Below are 17,136 nucleotides of genomic sequence, written 5' to 3' on the forward strand. Positions count from 1 at the left end.
TGAAGCTCTAAGCTACGGTCACATTAGAGCCAGTGGACGGGTGAGCGAACCTGGCTACACTCAACCGTGAAAATAAATGTATGTAAATTAGATTAGATATGTAATTTAAAATAAAACTAGGCTTGGTGGCTGGGTGGCACAAGCCTGTAGTTCCAGTCAGGTGTAGTCATGCATACTACATGCAGGGTGAGTTTCAGGCTAAGGGCTACGTAGGAAGTAGTGAGATCCTGCTAAAAATTTTTAAATTAAAATAAGGAAAGGTAGACTATATATGTCTTATACTTAATTCTGTGGGCTCTTCTAGGCAAATTCAAATCTCTTCTAGAAGCAGATAAGGTCAACCCTATTGGAACTTGTGTTATATAATAAATTAATATATTAATCAACAAAATGCTTATGTTAAAAATATTTATTTCGGCCAGACGGTGGTGGCACACACCGTTAATACCAGCACTAGAAAGGCAGAGGCAGGCAGAGTTCGAGGCCAGCCTGGTCTACAGAGCTAGTTCCAGGACAGTCTCCAAAGCTACAGAGAAACCCTGTCTCGAAAAACAAAACACAAAACAAAACAAAACAAAAATGTTTTCCAAAACATGAATAATTTTGATCTAGAAAGCTAAATTAATATCAACCACAGAAGGAATGTGTTTTTGTTATATACGTTGCCTAACAGGATGACACTCCCAGGAAACCGTAAAGAGCCTGCCAGGCTCAATGCCGCATCCAGCTGCAAACTTAGGCCACTACACACCAATCCAGAAATCCAACAAACACATGAACTGAGTCCATATACAGTTTGCTTGGATTATTCCCCCTGGTGTTAAACTGTGAACAACATTATTCACAGAGCAGGCTTTGTGCAGTAAATGATGCTTTCTCTTCTCCAACCCCACACGTTATCATAGTTCCCCTAGACTAAGCCCATCTAAATCCCGAACTCCAGGACTTTCCCCGCTATTGCTTCTCCCAGCACCCCCTCGAAATCTACCTCCCACACATACAAAAATTCACACTTGATGCCCAATCCACAGACAACTCTCTTCAGCCACACTCTCAAAATGTAATCCAAACCACCTTCCAACTCTTAATATTCTCCACAAAGTCCCTGCCCAACCGTACCACAAAACCAGGGCACATGCCTTTTGATCTTTTAAGCCCTCTCCCACCACAGAGCCTTGCTTCCCTACTGGTAGGGCACCGGGGCTGGCAGTGTGGAGGGCTGTGCAACCTTCCCCTTCCCTTTACGTTCCGATCCACTTCACGCCTGGCCCTCTCTAGCCTCTGCGCTCTTGTGTGGCTCCTTCCTGTCTCGGGCAAGGATGGAAAGTTACAGGAAGGGGCTAAGGAAGCTTGCTCTGTCCTGTGGACGGTGGTGGAGTCGCTGCTCAAGTCTTGAGCAAACTATGCCCGGTGCATGAGCTGCAGTCAGACGCTGTCTGAGGAAACCCAGCCCCATCAGTAACAGGAAGGCAGTGGACAAGCCTGTTTCTAGAACTGAAAAATCGGGACGATAAAAACAGCTGTCTCACGGAGATGTGAGGATTCGATGAGCACTTTGCACAGACCTAGCGCGGTAACCTCTCCGTGACTGACAGTTTCTCCCGGTCCTCTTCAGTGCTAAGGTCCCTACAGAGTCTCACCCATGCAGGACTGCGGGAGGGCAGTAGAAGACATACTCTATAGATAGGTGGGTGTCATCAAGAATTTTGTCAGATCCCCAAAGTCAGTGTTCTCTCGTCCTCCTTACATCCCTGCAACCTAACATCCAAGATATGAATACATACTTCAGATCCTCCTTCCAGGCGCTCACCCAAGGGAGTGAAGTATGTCGTGAGGATCTGAGACTTGGAAAAGAAACCCCGACGTCCCAAATACCTTCCTCAGAGGAGCAGAAAGAAGCACCCCATAACGCTAGGAATAAGTGCAAGAAAACCGACTCCTGGGAGCTGGAGCGAAAGGAAAAGCGCGGCGTCGGCCGGCAGGGCGCAAGGCTCCCGGGCGCCTTCCCAGAGGGATGCGGAGGTCTGAGCGCGGGAACGCCCGGCTCCCCCAGCCCAGGACGCGGGGTCCTCCTCCTGTCAGCCCTCCTCAGTCCCGCGAGCCCAGCCGACCTCCTCGCCCGGCCTTCTCCGCCCCCCGGCTCGTGGCCGCCTCACCTGCTGGGACGGCAGCTCCACATGAAGGGCCCGCGCGGGGGCACCGGGCGGCAGCGCGGCGGACGGGCCCGGGGGTGGCAGGGGCACCGGGCCCCCGAGCGAAGCACAGGAGCTCATCTGGACCCCAGGGCCGCCGGGCGGCCAGGCGAGCAGTCCTCCCGCATCCGCCGCAGCCTCCGGAGCCGCTATCCGCCGAGCCCGTGCAGCCTAGAAACGGACCACCCGAGAGCCCCGGCAGCTCCGCGCCCGGACTAGACACCGCCGCTGGCTAAGGAAGAGCCATATTACCGCAGTGCAACCCCTCTACCCGGCCCGGAGCTGGCGTGCTCATTGGTTTCGTCCCTGAGAGGGCGGGACCCGGCGGCGGCCAAGGGACGTGCTATTGGACAACGAGTCCGTCCGTCGCGGGCTCGATGGCTAGGGGCGGAGGGACTCTGTGATGGCCTCAATTGCGTCTGTCAAACCCGGGCGAAACTTGGGGCGGTCCTTCTCTCTGCCTCTGCCTAATTGGTCCTTTCCCTATGGAGAGGTGGGGTCTCCTAGAAGAGCCTCCAAGGCCATTGCTCTACAGCGCTGTCAGTTGTCGCTGAAAGAGGGACGGCGTCTCGATTAGGTAGAGCGCGCGCTAGGCTCCGGTGTCACGTGCAGAAGTCTGGAGAGTCACCTGATTAGTGAGAGTCAATCTTCTAAACCACTTCCGCCCTAACCTAGTTGCCATGGTAACAGGGCCTCCCGCGGAGGGCGGGGACCAGCTTGGCACCAAGGAGTCGGGGGATGGATGGTCTGTCTTGCCCGAGTGTTCGCATCCACTTACCAAAAGGCCGTGCGTTATGGTTGAGAAGGGAGCCGCCACCGTGAGAGCACGGAGACCGGAGATCCATCGAGCAGCTCTTCAACGATGGACTCAAGACCCACAAATCCACGCCCCTTCTAGCTTCTAGTACTAGTAAGCTTAGCCACGACGTGTGCCAGCCACTCAGGAGGCTGTCTCACCTCCGCGGGTGGGTTGCTTACGCTCTGCCTAGAAAGACTTTTACTGCTGGTGACTAAAGCTTGCTTAGCCATCATATTTCTGCTGTGGCAGGAGTCCTTTCTTCAGAAAGACTTCGCTCACCTCTCTGGGACTCCGAATTAGGGATCTTGCCTGGACCACCGTCCAGTTGATCCTATTGTGTTGTCTTTGTTTTGGGGGGAGGGGGGCTGAGACACGGCGAGCCTGGTACTCACCACATAGCTCAGTCCTGCCTCAGCTCCCCACCCCAGTGCTGGGATTACAAGTGTGTGACACTCCACCAACCTCCGCTTTGTCTTTTAATAGGCGTTTACCACACACAAACTGCCACTTTGCCTCTCTGAACACAAACATGTGCGCGTGAATTCCTCAACCAGAGGACCTTGTCTGATTCCTCCCTGGATCCATATTGCCTGCAGAGAGTAAGGAAATGAACGTGAAGGTACAGCTCAGGCGCCCTCTCTTTCCTGAGGATTGCTTTGATCTTAAGAACAGCTATAGCCATTGCTTCTATAAGTAGCTCTGACTCATTCATTTTGCAGGATATTAATTTCCCCCTCCCCTTAGAGTGTGAATTTCTCCACCACCTGGACGGATATAGCAGAAAGAACACAGTGTTCAGAGAGGCAGACACAACACGAAGCAGGCAGTTTGGGATTCTGACGGCCACCTTCGAGCAATGTCACCGAGCAGGTCAGCTCCCTACTCTCTAATTTGTCCACCTGTAGAATAGTAGTAGTGCCGTTGTGGGTGCTAGGTAGGCCAATGTATGTGCCCATGAACCTTAGGGTATAATAGATGGGTTTAGAATCTTTTACTGGCCGGGCAGTAGTGGCACACGCCTTTAATCCCAGCTCTTGGGATGCAGAGGCAGGTAGATCTCTGTAAATTCATAGGCCAGCCTGGTCTAAAAGAGTTAGTTCCAGGATGGTTAGGGCTATTACACAGAGAAACCCTGTCTAGGAAAAAAAATTTTTTTTTTTTTACTGAGTGGGAGGGAGTTCAGTGGTTGAGTAGATGCTTGGTATTCACAAGGCCTTGGGTTCAACTCCTAGCACCATTATTAAAAGTTGATGTATTACACATTGGCATGTACCCAGGTGTGCATGCACTTGTATATGTGCGTGAAGAGATCAGAGTTCAATCTCATGTGTTCTGAGACAGGGTCCCTCACTAGCCTGAAACCTACCAAGTAGGGCAAGGATGGCCAGTCAGGATCCTCCTGTCTCTGCCTCCCTAGCCCTGGGATTAAAGGTTTGCACTGCCATGCCCAGCGTTTTTATTAAGATACTGGAGCTGGAACTCGGGTCTTCATGGTTGTTTAGTGAGGGCTTTACCAACTGAGCTATCTCCCCAGCACCTCCCCCGCTTCCTAAAATAGAAGGCAAGCGTATTAACTTTCAGGGGAAGACGAATTGCAACTGAGCTGCTTCGATGCCGGTCTCCTGTTTTGAGACATTGAGCAGTTCCTCATGGTCGGAGCCCCAGTGTAGGGTCAGGTGTCTGTTGAGAAATGAGTTATTGGGAAATTCCAAATTGTACCTAGCTCAACCCACACGGTGCCAAGACCCAGTGGAATTTCACAGAAAACATATTTCTGTTTCTGAGCTGTGCTTGTTTGCCAAGGCTGCCGTATCAAATTACCACAAACTCGGGAGCTGAAAGCAACAGAAATGTATTCTCCCACAGTTTGGGGTGTCGTTCCTCCCTGCTCTTCCAGCGTCTGTTGGCTCTCAGACTTCCCTGGCTGCATAAGCCCAGTTTTTGTCTTCTCCTGACCCTCTCCCCTTCTTCCGGTGTCTTCTTTATCAAGACATTGACATTGAGTTTAGATGCCCTGTCCAGACTGCATCTTGAGATTCTTCATTCAGTGGCATCTGCAGAGCCAGGCAGTGTGGCTTATGCAACACTCAGATGGTTGCCAGTGAGTTCTAGGGCAGCTATGGGGGCTACAGAATAAGACCCTATCTCAAACACTAAAAGAGAGAAGGAAGGGAAGGGGAGGAGAGAAGAGAAAAAAAAATATATGTAACTAACTTTTCCCAAATATGGTTATGATCACAGGTTCAAATGATTTGACTATCTGGGCTGTCATTCAGCCTACAACAAAAGTAACAAGAAAAGAGTCTGTGGTCCAACAAGCTGGCTCAGCAGGGAAAGGTGCTTGCTGCCAAGCCTGAGGATCTGAGTTCCATCCCTGGACCCCACCTGGCAGAGGGAGAGAACTCATCCCCTAGAGTTGCCCCCTGACTCGCGGGAGCACACCTGCAGCATGGAGGAGCCCACGCACATAAACATCAATACATACATATAAATGTACAAAAGAAAAATGGGCCCACGGAGGGAACACAGAAACACTTTGTCTTCCCTCAGGGCTCCCTTCCGTCAGCTACTTTTGTTGCTTGGTTTCACTCAAGCACGCCCAGAGAACTCCTCCGCTAGGTCCCAGGAAATCAGACCCTTCCCGAGCCAGCTCCTTGGAGAAGGGTCCAATAAGCAAAGAGTCACGACCTGAGCTAGTACTCGTGTTTGTATTAGTGGAATGAAACCCAAGGACAGTGGCGCCCAGACAGACTTCGCAGTGGCGGGGACAGCTAATCCAGGGTTCTGAAGAAGCAATGAAAGCGAGCGGAGAGAGCATTTCCGCAGAGGTCATCTTCCCACAAGCCTTCAAGGGGTTCAGCGCCTCGCAGGCTGCCTGCTGGATACCGGAAGTGCCTCCCTCACTGCAGGACCCTTCTCAGACTTCTCAGCCCGCATCACTCAAGCCCTAGTGGGAAACGCAGCTTGCTGCCTGCAAAGTATTAAAGAAAATGCGGCTCAGTCATGGCGGATAGTGCATCGGAAACAGCACGTGTTCAAGAAACGCGTCCGGTAATTATTTTCACATACGCCGTTTTATTCTGAAGTACTTTGTAATGTGACCATTTCGACATAAAAAAATAGTTCAAATTGCTTGGAATTATTGTGGTATTTATACAGCCCTGTGTGTATTTCCCAGGGAAGCATGCAACCAAGTCAGTGGTTCTCAATCTTCCCAATGCCGTGACCCATTACTACAGTTCCTCATGCCGTGGCGGTCCCCCAACCGTAAAATGATTTTCACTGCGACTTCATACCTGCAATTTTGCCAGTGTTGTGCATCATAATGTGGATATCCGGTATGCGACCCACGGGGAGGGGGGGGAGGGGGGGAGGGGACGGGGGGGGGGACGGGGGACGGACGAGCCACGACCCAAAGGTTGAGAACCACTGATCTAAGTGGCCAAGTCCAGCCTACCTGCCACGGCAGGAAAGTTAAAGGTCAGGGGAACAACGTGACCGACTCTTCGGAGGCTAGAGGGGAAACGTTTGAAAGCACGACGTCTTAGTTACCCTTCTATCACTGTGATAAAATACCACCACCAAAGCAACTTACCAAAGAAAGCATTTAATCGGGCTTATGGCTTCAAAGGGTTTGAGTCCATGGTGGCAGAGCAAAGAACAGCTGAGAGCTCACATCTTGATTCACAATCAGAGTCAGAGAGAGAAACAGCAGGGACGCGATCTTTCAAAACCTCAAAGCCTGCCCCTAGTGATGCACCTCCTCCAGCAAAGTCACACTTCCTGTTCCTTCCCATACAGTTCCAACAGCTGGCGACCAAATATTCGGATGTATGAGCCTATGGAGGCCATTCTCACCCAACCAAAACTCAGTCAAATTAAATGTATCAGCCGGGCCGTGGTGGCGCACGCCTTTAATCCCAGCACTCGGGAGGCAGAGGCAGACAGATCTCTGTGAGTTCGAGGCCAGCCTGGTCTACAAGAGCTAGTTCCAGGACAGGCTCTAAAAAAGCTGCAGAGAAACCCTGTCTCGAAAAACCAAAAAAAAAAAAAAAAAAAAAAAATTAAATGTATCACCTCCTCTGCACGCCCTCACGGCTGTCTGGCATGTCTTTACAGGTTTATCCTTGTGTCCAGCTATGCTGGGTAGGGTGAGCTAGTCAGCTTCACTCTGTGTGTTCTCTCTGAGTCCCCAGCACCCAGACATGATGGAGGCTTCACAAGCAATCGCTGAGCAGATGACGGAAGGAAGCCAGCAAGCTAATGGATGGAAGCTCAAGTGTTGGGATCACACAAGGGCGTCGTGCATTTAGCATGGATGGAGGCTCAAGTGTTGGGATCACACAAGGGCCTCCATGGGTTAGCGCCTCGTTATGTCAGAACACCTGAAGACAACCAATTCAACACAAGGAAGGGGTTATTTTGCCCCGTTTTAGCCCCGTTGCTTTGGGCCCCATAGCAGCCACACTGTATCAAGACAGGTGTGTGCGGCAGAGGAAGCCTGTTCTCTTTGCGACAGTCAAGACACAAAGAAAGGGAACTGAGAAAGGACAGGGTAACCAAATCTGCGTCAAGAGTGTATCTTCAGCGGGCTAACTTCCCTCACTAGGTCCTGCCTCCTGACCACCTCCCAAAAAACCCAAATGAGCTGCCCTCAACGCGTGGGCCTCTGGGGTTCCAGATCCAAACTGAAACACCTCCATGTCTCCCCCAAATGGAACAGACCAGAGAGGAAATGAACCTGTCACACAGAGAGCAGAGCCGAGCAGAGACTCGGATTGGCTCCACTCCTGCAGTTCCATGATCATAAATGTGCTGACGTTTGCCCAGGAGCCTGGGGACATGTGGCAAGCCAGGCAGGCAACAAATACCACCCTGCAGGCATGTAGAAGCCCAGTGCAGATCTAGCAAGAGGTGTCCAGAGAAAATGTTCCTTAGAAATGGCCTTTGGCGGTGAGGCCTGAAGGGCACAGCAAAGGCTGGAGAGAGCAGGGGAAGGGTAGAGATTGAAGGGGGAGCACTGGCTTGAAGAAGGGGCATGGACCACAGAAACAAAAGGGAGGCCAGGTGCAGTGAGTGGGGAGCACTCAGCACTGAGAGGAAGTGGAAGAAGGGGGGGTCAGTTCTTTTTTTTTCAAGATAGAGTTTCTCTGTATAACAGCCCTGGCTGTCCTAGAACTTGCTTTGTAGATCAGGCAGGCCTTGAACGCACAGAGATCTGCCTGCCTCTGCCTCCCGAGCTGGGATTAAAGGCGTGTGCCACCACCAGCCCGGCTGGGAGCTCAATTTCTAAAGCTGTCTGACTTTCTTACAAACCCTACATTCTACTTAATACACTGGGTTTCTTTTCATTTTCCGACACGCTCCTATACACGGGCTGCCTATGGTTGTTGCTGTGCTTCAAAGGCAGAATTAACACCATCACGGCTACCGTTTTCTGGATAGGGCCCATGGGCGAAGCCCCAGGGTGAGCATTTTCAGCTGTCTGTCAGCTCTCTCAGTATTGTGTTATTCAGGAGTACAGATAAATGAATTTAAAGGTGCAGAAGCTGAGACCCTGTAAGTTATATGACAGGTGGTGCTGATGGCGTCTGCCATGTCTTATGTGGATGCAATCCAACCTCAGTAGTCTACAACATTAGGGGTGAAGAAAGAAATAATTCAATTTTCAGAGCTGTGGGGAAATAGGGGGGGGGGGTGGACGCCTTTTAGGAATATGGATGATTTGCCCCTAATGGTAATGTTTCAAGTGCCTAGAAACCGAGAGCGGTCGGTCCATCTCTGGAGGAAGAGGAAACAGGCAGTGAATGCTGACTGGCTGTGTGATGGAGATCCCTTGGCCCCTCTCCACCAACTTTCCCAGTAATATATTCCAGATAGTGGCTAAGTTTCTGCCGAGTCCTCCTACTCCATTTATCTGTAGTTGCTAGCTTAGAATAGAAGCCAGGTGAGCGTCAAAACCTAAGGCAGTCAGACAGCCTGGCTATCTTTGCATTGGAACCAACGTCAGCTCCCCCTTGTGGCCATGGGAAGAATCGTGGAAACGACACTCCTCAGTAGGCTAAGGCAAACCTTCCCAACATTCACCCAGGGTCCCCCAGCTCTAGCTGAAGATCAGGCTGGCTCAGCTCTGGACACACTGTTGTTAGATGGTCCTGGGCAAGCCCTTATCCACACTGAGGTAGCTGAGTTTCCCAGTATACAGTAACACTCACTAATAGGAAATGCAATCCTTAGGAATGTTCTGGGTAGCCAAGGTTACAGCCCGGGGCTTAGCCTGGAGCCAGAGGCTTTTATATCCCTTGTCGGGTTGGCTGCACCCTGGGACTGGTACTAGAAATTTCGTGTGGGCCTGAGGCTCTCACCAGAAAAATAGGCCTTGCCACCACCAGAAGGAAATGGCTGTCTTCTGGCATGAGCTTTCATGTTCTTGAGGGCTGCCTGGTATAACAGAAGTCAGCAGGGACTTCCTCCTGCTCTGTCCTCTCTGCCACCTGGAAACCGTAGAAATGACCTGCCTGTTCCCAACCCCTGGATCCTGAACAGGGCGGGGTCTCCCCATCTTTGTGCTGGCTGCTCGGCCTACCTCCCTCCCCCGGCAAACCTCTGCTGAGGACTCCAGGTTGGGCTACAGGGTCCTCTGCAGCCCACCAGGGCTTCGGGCAGAGGGGATGCCCTGAGGCTGGGGGATGGCTAACGGGCAGTCAGGAGGTGGGAATGAGGTCTGTGGTCTAACAGCAGGATCTCTGGCTGCTGAGAAGTCCCCAACTGAAGGAACAAGGTCGCCTGTTCTGAGACCTGTAACCACAGAAATGACATCAGGCCTGATTTCCACCTTTGTAGCTTAGCTGAGAGTAAGCATAGGGAACTGTCTTAAGAGTTTGTGAAGACCCTTCCAGCTCTGCTATTCTAGAACATGACCACACACAGTGGTAACATGCAACGAAGCTACCTGGCCCTTGCCTCTCGGCATTCACCTTCTCCTCACAGCTAATGACTAGAAAGACATCATTCCCTGTGACACAGAGTTGTGGCTTACACTGGTCTCTGCACACTGCTCCTCTCGCTGCTATGCTTGAGACAAGGACAAGGATCTGTGAATGGCCTTCAGTCAAGTCAGTTGGGGGAGGGCTTGCCATCACCCACATGAACAAGGAAAGTGGATCTCTTCATCAGACTGAGATGCTTTGAGCCCTGGCCAACACCTCCAAGACCTGGACTGTGGCCTTGGCAAGGACGGGAATCAGACGGCCCAGTGTCTGCTTTAGGATGGTGGGGGCAAATGCTTGAAGTCATTACTATTTTCCCTTTCAAAAAAATTATATGTATGGGTACTTTGCTTACGTGTGTCTGTTACACAGCTTGTGTGCCTTAGGCCCAAAGAGGCTGTCAACTCTCCTAGGACAGGAGTTACAGTTGTAAGCATCCATGTGGATAATTAGAAATTGAACCAAAGCCTATGCAGCCAGTGCTCTTAACCATTGAACCATTCTCCAGAGCTGTAGCCATTAGATTTTGAAGCCAGTTGTTACACAGCCAGTAAGGGCCCAAGTCTAATGGAATCCGCAGAAAGTGGGAACTGCAGTGTGCCCTGTGCAGTAGGATAGTGTATAAGTGCAGAATTGAGCAACGACTCACAGGTAGTTCTTGTTTCCATTTATTAGTCTAGGAATATACAAAAGTGTGACATGGCACAACAATCTCATGGAGAGAAAACAGAATACACAGGAGGGGGGTGGCTCTCTTCCCTGGCCCAATGCCTCAGGAGGCACACATGTGAGGCTTGGGTACAGGGCCTCCTGTCCTGGACCCAGTGTGCTACACCGAAAGCCAGGCCCCTTTGTGAACAAAAGAGAGACCCTTCCTCACACCAGACTTGGGGTGTGGCTCAGGAGAGCTCAGGCGGCTGAGAGAACATGCTCCAAGCCACGGCTGAGCTGTGCTGAATCTACAGTGCCAGCCTTCAGAGTAAAACCATCAACAGCAGCGAGATAAACCCAGACAGTACCTGTGGGACATCCTTGTCCCTAGCACAGTATACAGGAGGGAGCAGAGAGGAGACTCGAGATGCTATCTGCCACCTTCCCCAAAGGGGGCCAACTCTGTTCTCTGCATCCTCCCCTTGGCAAGAAGAACCAGACCTTCAGTCACATGTGGGGTGGTGGGAATGGAGATGTTTGCAAAACATGGCCTCTGCCTCTTGAGAATCCCTGGGGCAAAGAGAATTATCTAAGTGGCCAAGTCATAGGGACTCTCCTTCCCCAGTTCAGCAGGGCCAGGTGTCTGTTGTTTGGGGAACCCTAGAGGGGGTGGATAAGAAACCATCAAGGCCCAGAAATGTCAGCCACCACCTTGTGCAGGACATACTAGACGTGAGAATTTAAAATACTGACTCGCCCCTTCTTACAAAAGATCTAACATGGCAATGGTTTAAGAAATTATAATTTCTTTTAAATAACCCACAGACACCCATGACGCTTCCAAATTTACAGAGCAAAATGCACTTGAGAACTTGGTAGAAAAGGATTCGCAGTCGCTCCTTCCAGGAGCTGGACCCCACGGGCTGGGTCAGTTCACCTCCAGCACCTCCGTCTCCGGAAGGCCGAATTTGGTCTTGTGATTGTCAAAGAGCTTCACCAGGGCCTCCATGTACATGGCGTGGTACGTGTCGACGTCCTTCTGGGTCGGGTACTCCAGCTTGGGGACGGTGATGGGCTCACCCACTGCAGAGAAGGGCAGAGCTCTGGTCAGCCATTGTCACTGAGTATCCCATCCCTGGGTGCCCAGGGTGATAAGAGCCTGTGCTCCATGCTGACCATGTCCCTTGGTCCAGTTGAGGATACTCAGGCCTGGCAGCATGGCAAAGACCCAACCCAAGACTGTGGCCTCTGACTTGGGGGACCCAGCTCCACACTCTGCTAAGTTCCAATGTGAGGTGTAAGAGCAAGCACAGGGCTCTGCTTTTGCTTTATCCAGGACAAACTCTGCCCCTAGGAGCCTCAGTTTCCCAATCTGTCACCGGGAATATCTCACAGATCTTTTCTCAGGATTCCCACATCTGTGGTTTGCTTTATTTTCTCATCCTGCTCCATGTTCAAGGCCAGCCCATACCACAGTCCCACCAGCACTGTTTTGAGCTTTCTGCCAGACACACACACCCAGCTCCACTGCCACCCTTCCAGTCCAGGCTACTGAAAGCCTCCAGTCTGGCCTCCTGCACTTGGTCCGTTCTAACCCTTTACTTCCCGTCTACCTAGCAGCCCCATGGATCATTTAAGTTTATATATAAATGTAGTTCTCATTCCTCATCAAAAAAAAAAAAAAAACTCTTAGAAGCAGGCAGAGATGATTGCAGAAAGCCACAACTGGTCGAAATTTGATTCTGGGGCGCTGAGGCCTGACACATCTACAATGCAACCCCCACACCTAGGGCTCGGGGAACATCTCAGAGGAGACAGGCTGTAAGACTGCACAAGCCAGAGGACCAGGAAGTCTGCTGAGGGATTCTATCTCTGAAAACAACAGAGAAGCTACAACCATGATCCTTCAACAATATGGCTGCCTGAACACGACTTGAACATGGAAGGGGAAACCTTGGGGGCGGCACTCCTAGCCAAATAACACCAGCAACTAATGACAGCTGAGACAAAGAGCTAAGTCCCCTTACTGGTAACCAACACCCAGAGGTAAGATCTGAAATCATATACAACACTAGAATGAATCAATAGTGCCCAGAGTTCCCTTCTCCACTGTCCTGCAGCAGCTTTCCATCCTGCGGCTGACAGACATTCGGCCACCACCCAGTCCCTTCGGCCACCCCTATGAGCAGTGCTGCCCTGCAGGGAGCACAGGCAAATGCCCGCCCCAGACACCCAGGTTTGAACATTTCAGTCTGTGCCTTGTGCCCTTAAACACATGCCCACATAAATGTATACAGGTGGTTTTCTGCATGGTTTAACACGTCCCCAATACAAACATACAACACTACAGTTTTTCCTCTTAGTTCCCACAGGTCTATGCTCTAGTTATATTTTCTTTCTGTTCAAAACAAAAAAACCCAATGTCATTTTTATAACTTTTGTTGGGCAGTTTTTATTTTCTTTTGAGACAGGGTCTCGCCATGTAGCCCTAGCTGGCCTGGAATTGGCTGTATAGATCACCTGTCCTCAAACTTGCAGCAATCCTCCTGTCTCTGCCTACTACACTGGGATTACGGGTTTGCGTGACTATACCTGGCTCTTCTTCCCCTTTTCTACTGAGAATTCCCATCAGCCAGCAGACTAAGAGCTGCCTCCTGCATAGGCTCACTCTGCAGACAGAGGAGCACATAATCCCTATAGCACCCTTGTTACAGCCGCACGGTCTCCACGGCAACATTCTCCTGACAGGTTTGTATTGATCACTGCGTGGCTCATCACAATAGCTCAACCTTCACCTCCCTCATCACTCCCTCCAGTACCCAACTCCAGGTCCTTAGGACAAGGGTCTCATCTGAGCCAGGTGACCATGCAGCTAGGGACTCACCAACAGTGGTGATGGGCTTGGAGTAGGGCACCAGCCCCCAGGTGTCAGAGGAGAAGAGGCCTCGGCCATGGAAGATGCACGGGGCGAAACCAATATACTTCTGGAACTTCTTCTGGACCCAGCGGCCCCAGGAGCCTTCCTCAAAGATCACCTGCTTGTACACCTCATTCTCTCCAAAGGAATAGGTGGGGACCAGATCGGCTCTGGAAGAGAAAGGCCCAGATTAGCCAGACCCCAATCACTGGGCCTGGCCCTGCTGTTTGTCTGTCCAGCCCAACCCAATCCCTCTCAGCCTGATTCAGCTCATCTCACAGCCTGGCACACTATCCGTCCCTGCCCCTCCTATCATTGGTCTGGCCTGACTTGACAGCAGACTGTAGAACAGCCTCTCCTGGGGGCTGGAGAGATGGCTCAGTGGTTAAGAGCACTGCTTGTTCTTCCAAAGGTCCTGAATTCAATTCCCAGCAACCACATGGTGGCTCACAGCCATCTGTAGTGACATCTGGCGCCCTCTTCTGGCCTGTAGGCATACATGCAGACAAAATACTGAGAATACTGTATATATAATAAATAAATCCTGAAGGACACAGAGAGAGCTCTGTCCGCAGCCGCGTTCCAAGATTCACGGAACATGGCTGCAGATAGAGTTCTTTCTCTGCCCTCAATGACTTGGACTACCGTGTTGCTACCGTTCATTCTAGGACCCAACTCCAAGGCTCTAGACTCCAGTTCTGCCCCCCAGAGCAGAGCATCTCTTCCAGAAGGAGCCTAGAAGGATAGATTTGCTAGAAATACCAGGATTCTAATCTGCCAGCACTCTCCAATAGGCAAGTTTCCCCTGATGCTTCAAGTGATGCCATTTCCTTCCTGGTCTCTTGCTCCCTTTGGCATCTGGGTATGGGCACTGTTCTGGAGATGCGTGTGTAGGCACTTACCCATGACGCAGGGCCAGTTTTACAAAGCCTTTGCGGTTCCGCAGGGTGACTGCGTTCTTGCCAGGCATGGAACTCAGGGACTCGGCTGCACCTCCCACCACGATGATGATAGCATTGCCACTCCCGTTCTTCGAAAGCAAGTAGTCTATGGTGTCTCGGTTGACGGGGCAGATGCCTGGGTGAGGGGAATGCACAATCAGGACTGCTCATAGATAAAATAAAAACCGCTATAGATGGATCCCAGACCTGTTACCCTCTTGGAAGATAGATGATCCTTCCTCCCTAAGCAATTCATTTCTCCTAAATTCAGTTTACTTATCGATAAAATGTGGGCAATGATATGAAATGAAAGCCAAGCTGGCGGGGACCACAGGTAGGCGGACAAGGACAATTGGCAGCACAGTGGCTGGTATATATCTAGAGAAGGTGGGAGGAGGCCCCATTGAGGTGTCATCCACGGCAAATCCTGACCTAGCATATCTGCCGCAGCTGTCTCTACCTGCACGGGACCAGCACCTCATGGGAAGGGCACTCCAGTTCCTCCATCGCTTTGCCCAATGGGGAGGCTCAAGTCTAGACAGCGGAGCCCAGCAGGAGCAGCTGAAGTGGACTCTCACCTCCAGACATCAGGTATTCCCGAAGCACAGGCATCCGGAAGTTGCCAGCCAACGTGGCCAAGTAGGGCCTTATGCCGGGAAACTTCTTGCTAACTTCAGTAGCCTCTGTGCTGAAGTTGCAGAAGGCACCCAGGCCCATGATGCCGTGGGGATGGTACCCAAAGATATAGTTCCTGGTGGTCAGCAGGTTGTGCGTCTTCACCAGCTGTAAGGAAACATGTGTTAGAACCGGCTGGGAGAGGAGGACACCCAACGGGGAGGGGGTTGGAGGAACCTGAAGTTTCACGCCCTGATGAGCTAGGAGCCCAAAAGGCTGCAGTGACTTTCCAAGCCTGTCCTCAGACCCTCATTATGAGAATCACAGCGCCAGTGGCTGGCAGCTGCTGGGCTAGGAGTCCCTGGCTGCGTGCTTGTCTTCTTCTTTCCCAGCCAAACACAGTCCAAACTACTAATTCATGCGCATCCAGACTTCTACCTTCCTGCTCCTAGGCTTTTTACCATGGTGACTCCCCTAAAACCCACATCCAAGCTGGACCTTCAGCCTTCAGTGGGTACAGTCTAGATTCTGAGTTTGGCAAGGAGAGCCATGGCTTCAGGTCTCCCACTAAGAATTTCATGGTCACTGCATACTGCAGAATCTTCAGCAGCTCAGAGGACGAGCCCACACAGCCGACCTTCCACCTCTTTATTGTCTAGTGTGGACAACAGGATGGTATAGCTGGACCAATACAAAATTTCTGCCAAGCAGCTAGGCTCAGCTCAGGTTCTGAAACAGGCAGGCAGGGCTGTGTGGCTGTGGCAGCTGGGTGATCTAAACTCCCTCTATCAACAAAGCTGTTCTGTTGATAACTGGCTTCCTAAGGGTCCACCTGAGGCTAACTAAGTACCTGCAAAACCCCAAACAGGGAGGGGACAGCATCGCCAGGAGCACAATGGGGACAGAGTGCTGAGAGGGAGGGAGAAGGGGGGTTTCTACCCTGGAACTCACACTGAGGACCAAGCTGGCCTCAAACTCACAGAAATCTGCCTGCTTCTGCCTCCCAAGTGCTGGGATTAAAGGTGTGGGCCACCACTGCCAGAACAGGCCTTTCTTTAAAAAAAAAAAATCATAAAATTCCAGCTTACTCTAGTCTATGTAGTGAGTTCCAGGCAAGCCAGAGCTATACAACGAGATCCTGTCAATAATCATAATCATATCAAAACATCCCCCAAGCATGAGGCTGCAGCATCAGTGCTGTCTCGAGGGAATGATGTCCTGTCTAGCTTATCAGGGTCCTCAAAGCTGCACACCCATCCCTGTGCCACTGTCAGTCCACATGACAGCGCTCACTCTCATCCTGACTGACAGACTCCTAGAAAGATGCTTTAATTTTAAAAGCTTCTTCTACCCATGTTTCCAACAGGTTTCTTTTGTGTGTGTGTGTGTGTGTGTGTGTGTGTTTGTGTAATAAACTTCCAGAAATGCAGTTCCTGAGTTGAGTAGCCCGAACATACTGGTTTGGGGCTGCCCTGCCTCAGAGAGCGCCATTCACATCCTCCCCACCTAAGGTGCGTGCTGGTACCCATCCCTGCAGCGGCACTGGCACAGAGTCCCTAACTACTGGATGATATTAAAAGACCACGTTTTCCTTTACTCCAATATAGGAACCTCCTGGGTGAGTAAAGGGTCCTTCTGCTCAGTGTGGGAGAAGAGCATTATTGCTGATGGCAGGACCGGGGCATCTGGTGCGGTGCTAGGCTCTGCGGCTGTAGTGTGTGTGAATGTGAACAAGCCTTCCTGGTGTCACACCCCTGGTGTATACGACACTTGTACTCTTTCCTCCCTTTGCCTTTGGCAAGCAGGTTAATGCTGTCTGGAAAACAACTCTCAGCTGCCCACCAAATAACCAGGGAACGGCAGTGGGCTCTGCTGGGGCCGAGGTGGAGAGTGAGACCCCCCCCCCCACCGGAGGAGCAGGTCGCAGGAACCCTGCATGGCTGCAGCTGTGCTCTGCCTGCCCAGCTGGCTCTCGGTGAATCAAGGCACTGAGGGAGGAGCTGGGCAACTGGTACTGGGTTAGAAACTCCCT

The 17,136-nt window shown here is 51.4% G+C and overlaps 2 protein-coding genes and 1 long non-coding RNA gene across 4 annotated transcripts in view; 1 reads left to right on the forward strand and 2 right to left on the reverse strand.

The window, feature by feature from the left end:
• Uvrag (UV radiation resistance associated) overlaps window positions 1–2,458 on the reverse strand; it is a 227,010-nt gene extending 224,552 nt beyond the window's left edge. The window contains exon 1 of the mRNA XM_038314080.2: window positions 2,157–2,458. Within this exon, the coding sequence (XP_038170008.1) occupies window positions 2,157–2,273 (117 nt within the window). The 5' untranslated portion in view covers window positions 2,274–2,458. The remainder of the gene's footprint in view (window positions 1–2,156) is intronic.
• A 369-nt stretch (window positions 2,459–2,827) lies between these two features.
• On the forward strand, window positions 2,828–6,120 carry LOC119803024. Of its 2 annotated transcripts, none has more exons than XR_005283516.1 (4): window positions 2,828–3,102; window positions 3,475–3,610; window positions 3,689–3,861; window positions 5,233–6,120. It is a non-coding gene; the product is annotated as an uncharacterized LOC119803024 (long non-coding RNA). The 2 variants fall into 2 exon arrangements; XR_005283515.1 differs by having other exon boundaries at window positions 3,711–3,861.
• Window positions 6,121–10,632: 4,512 nt separating this feature from the next.
• Window positions 10,633–17,136, reverse strand: part of Dgat2 (diacylglycerol O-acyltransferase 2) — a 30,430-nt gene continuing 23,926 nt past the window's right edge. The window contains exons 5-8 of the mRNA XM_038313359.1: window positions 15,068–15,272; window positions 14,451–14,625; window positions 13,516–13,718; window positions 10,633–11,714 (exon numbers count right to left, since the gene is read on the reverse strand). Of these exons, the coding sequence (XP_038169287.1) occupies window positions 11,560–11,714; window positions 13,516–13,718; window positions 14,451–14,625; window positions 15,068–15,272 (738 nt within the window). The 3' untranslated portion in view covers window positions 10,633–11,559. The remainder of the gene's footprint in view (window positions 11,715–13,515; window positions 13,719–14,450; window positions 14,626–15,067; window positions 15,273–17,136) is intronic.

Source organism: Arvicola amphibius, chromosome 12, assembly GCF_903992535.2.
Source record: "Arvicola amphibius chromosome 12, mArvAmp1.2, whole genome shotgun sequence".
NCBI classification, from domain to species: Eukaryota; Metazoa; Chordata; class Mammalia; order Rodentia; family Cricetidae; genus Arvicola; species Arvicola amphibius.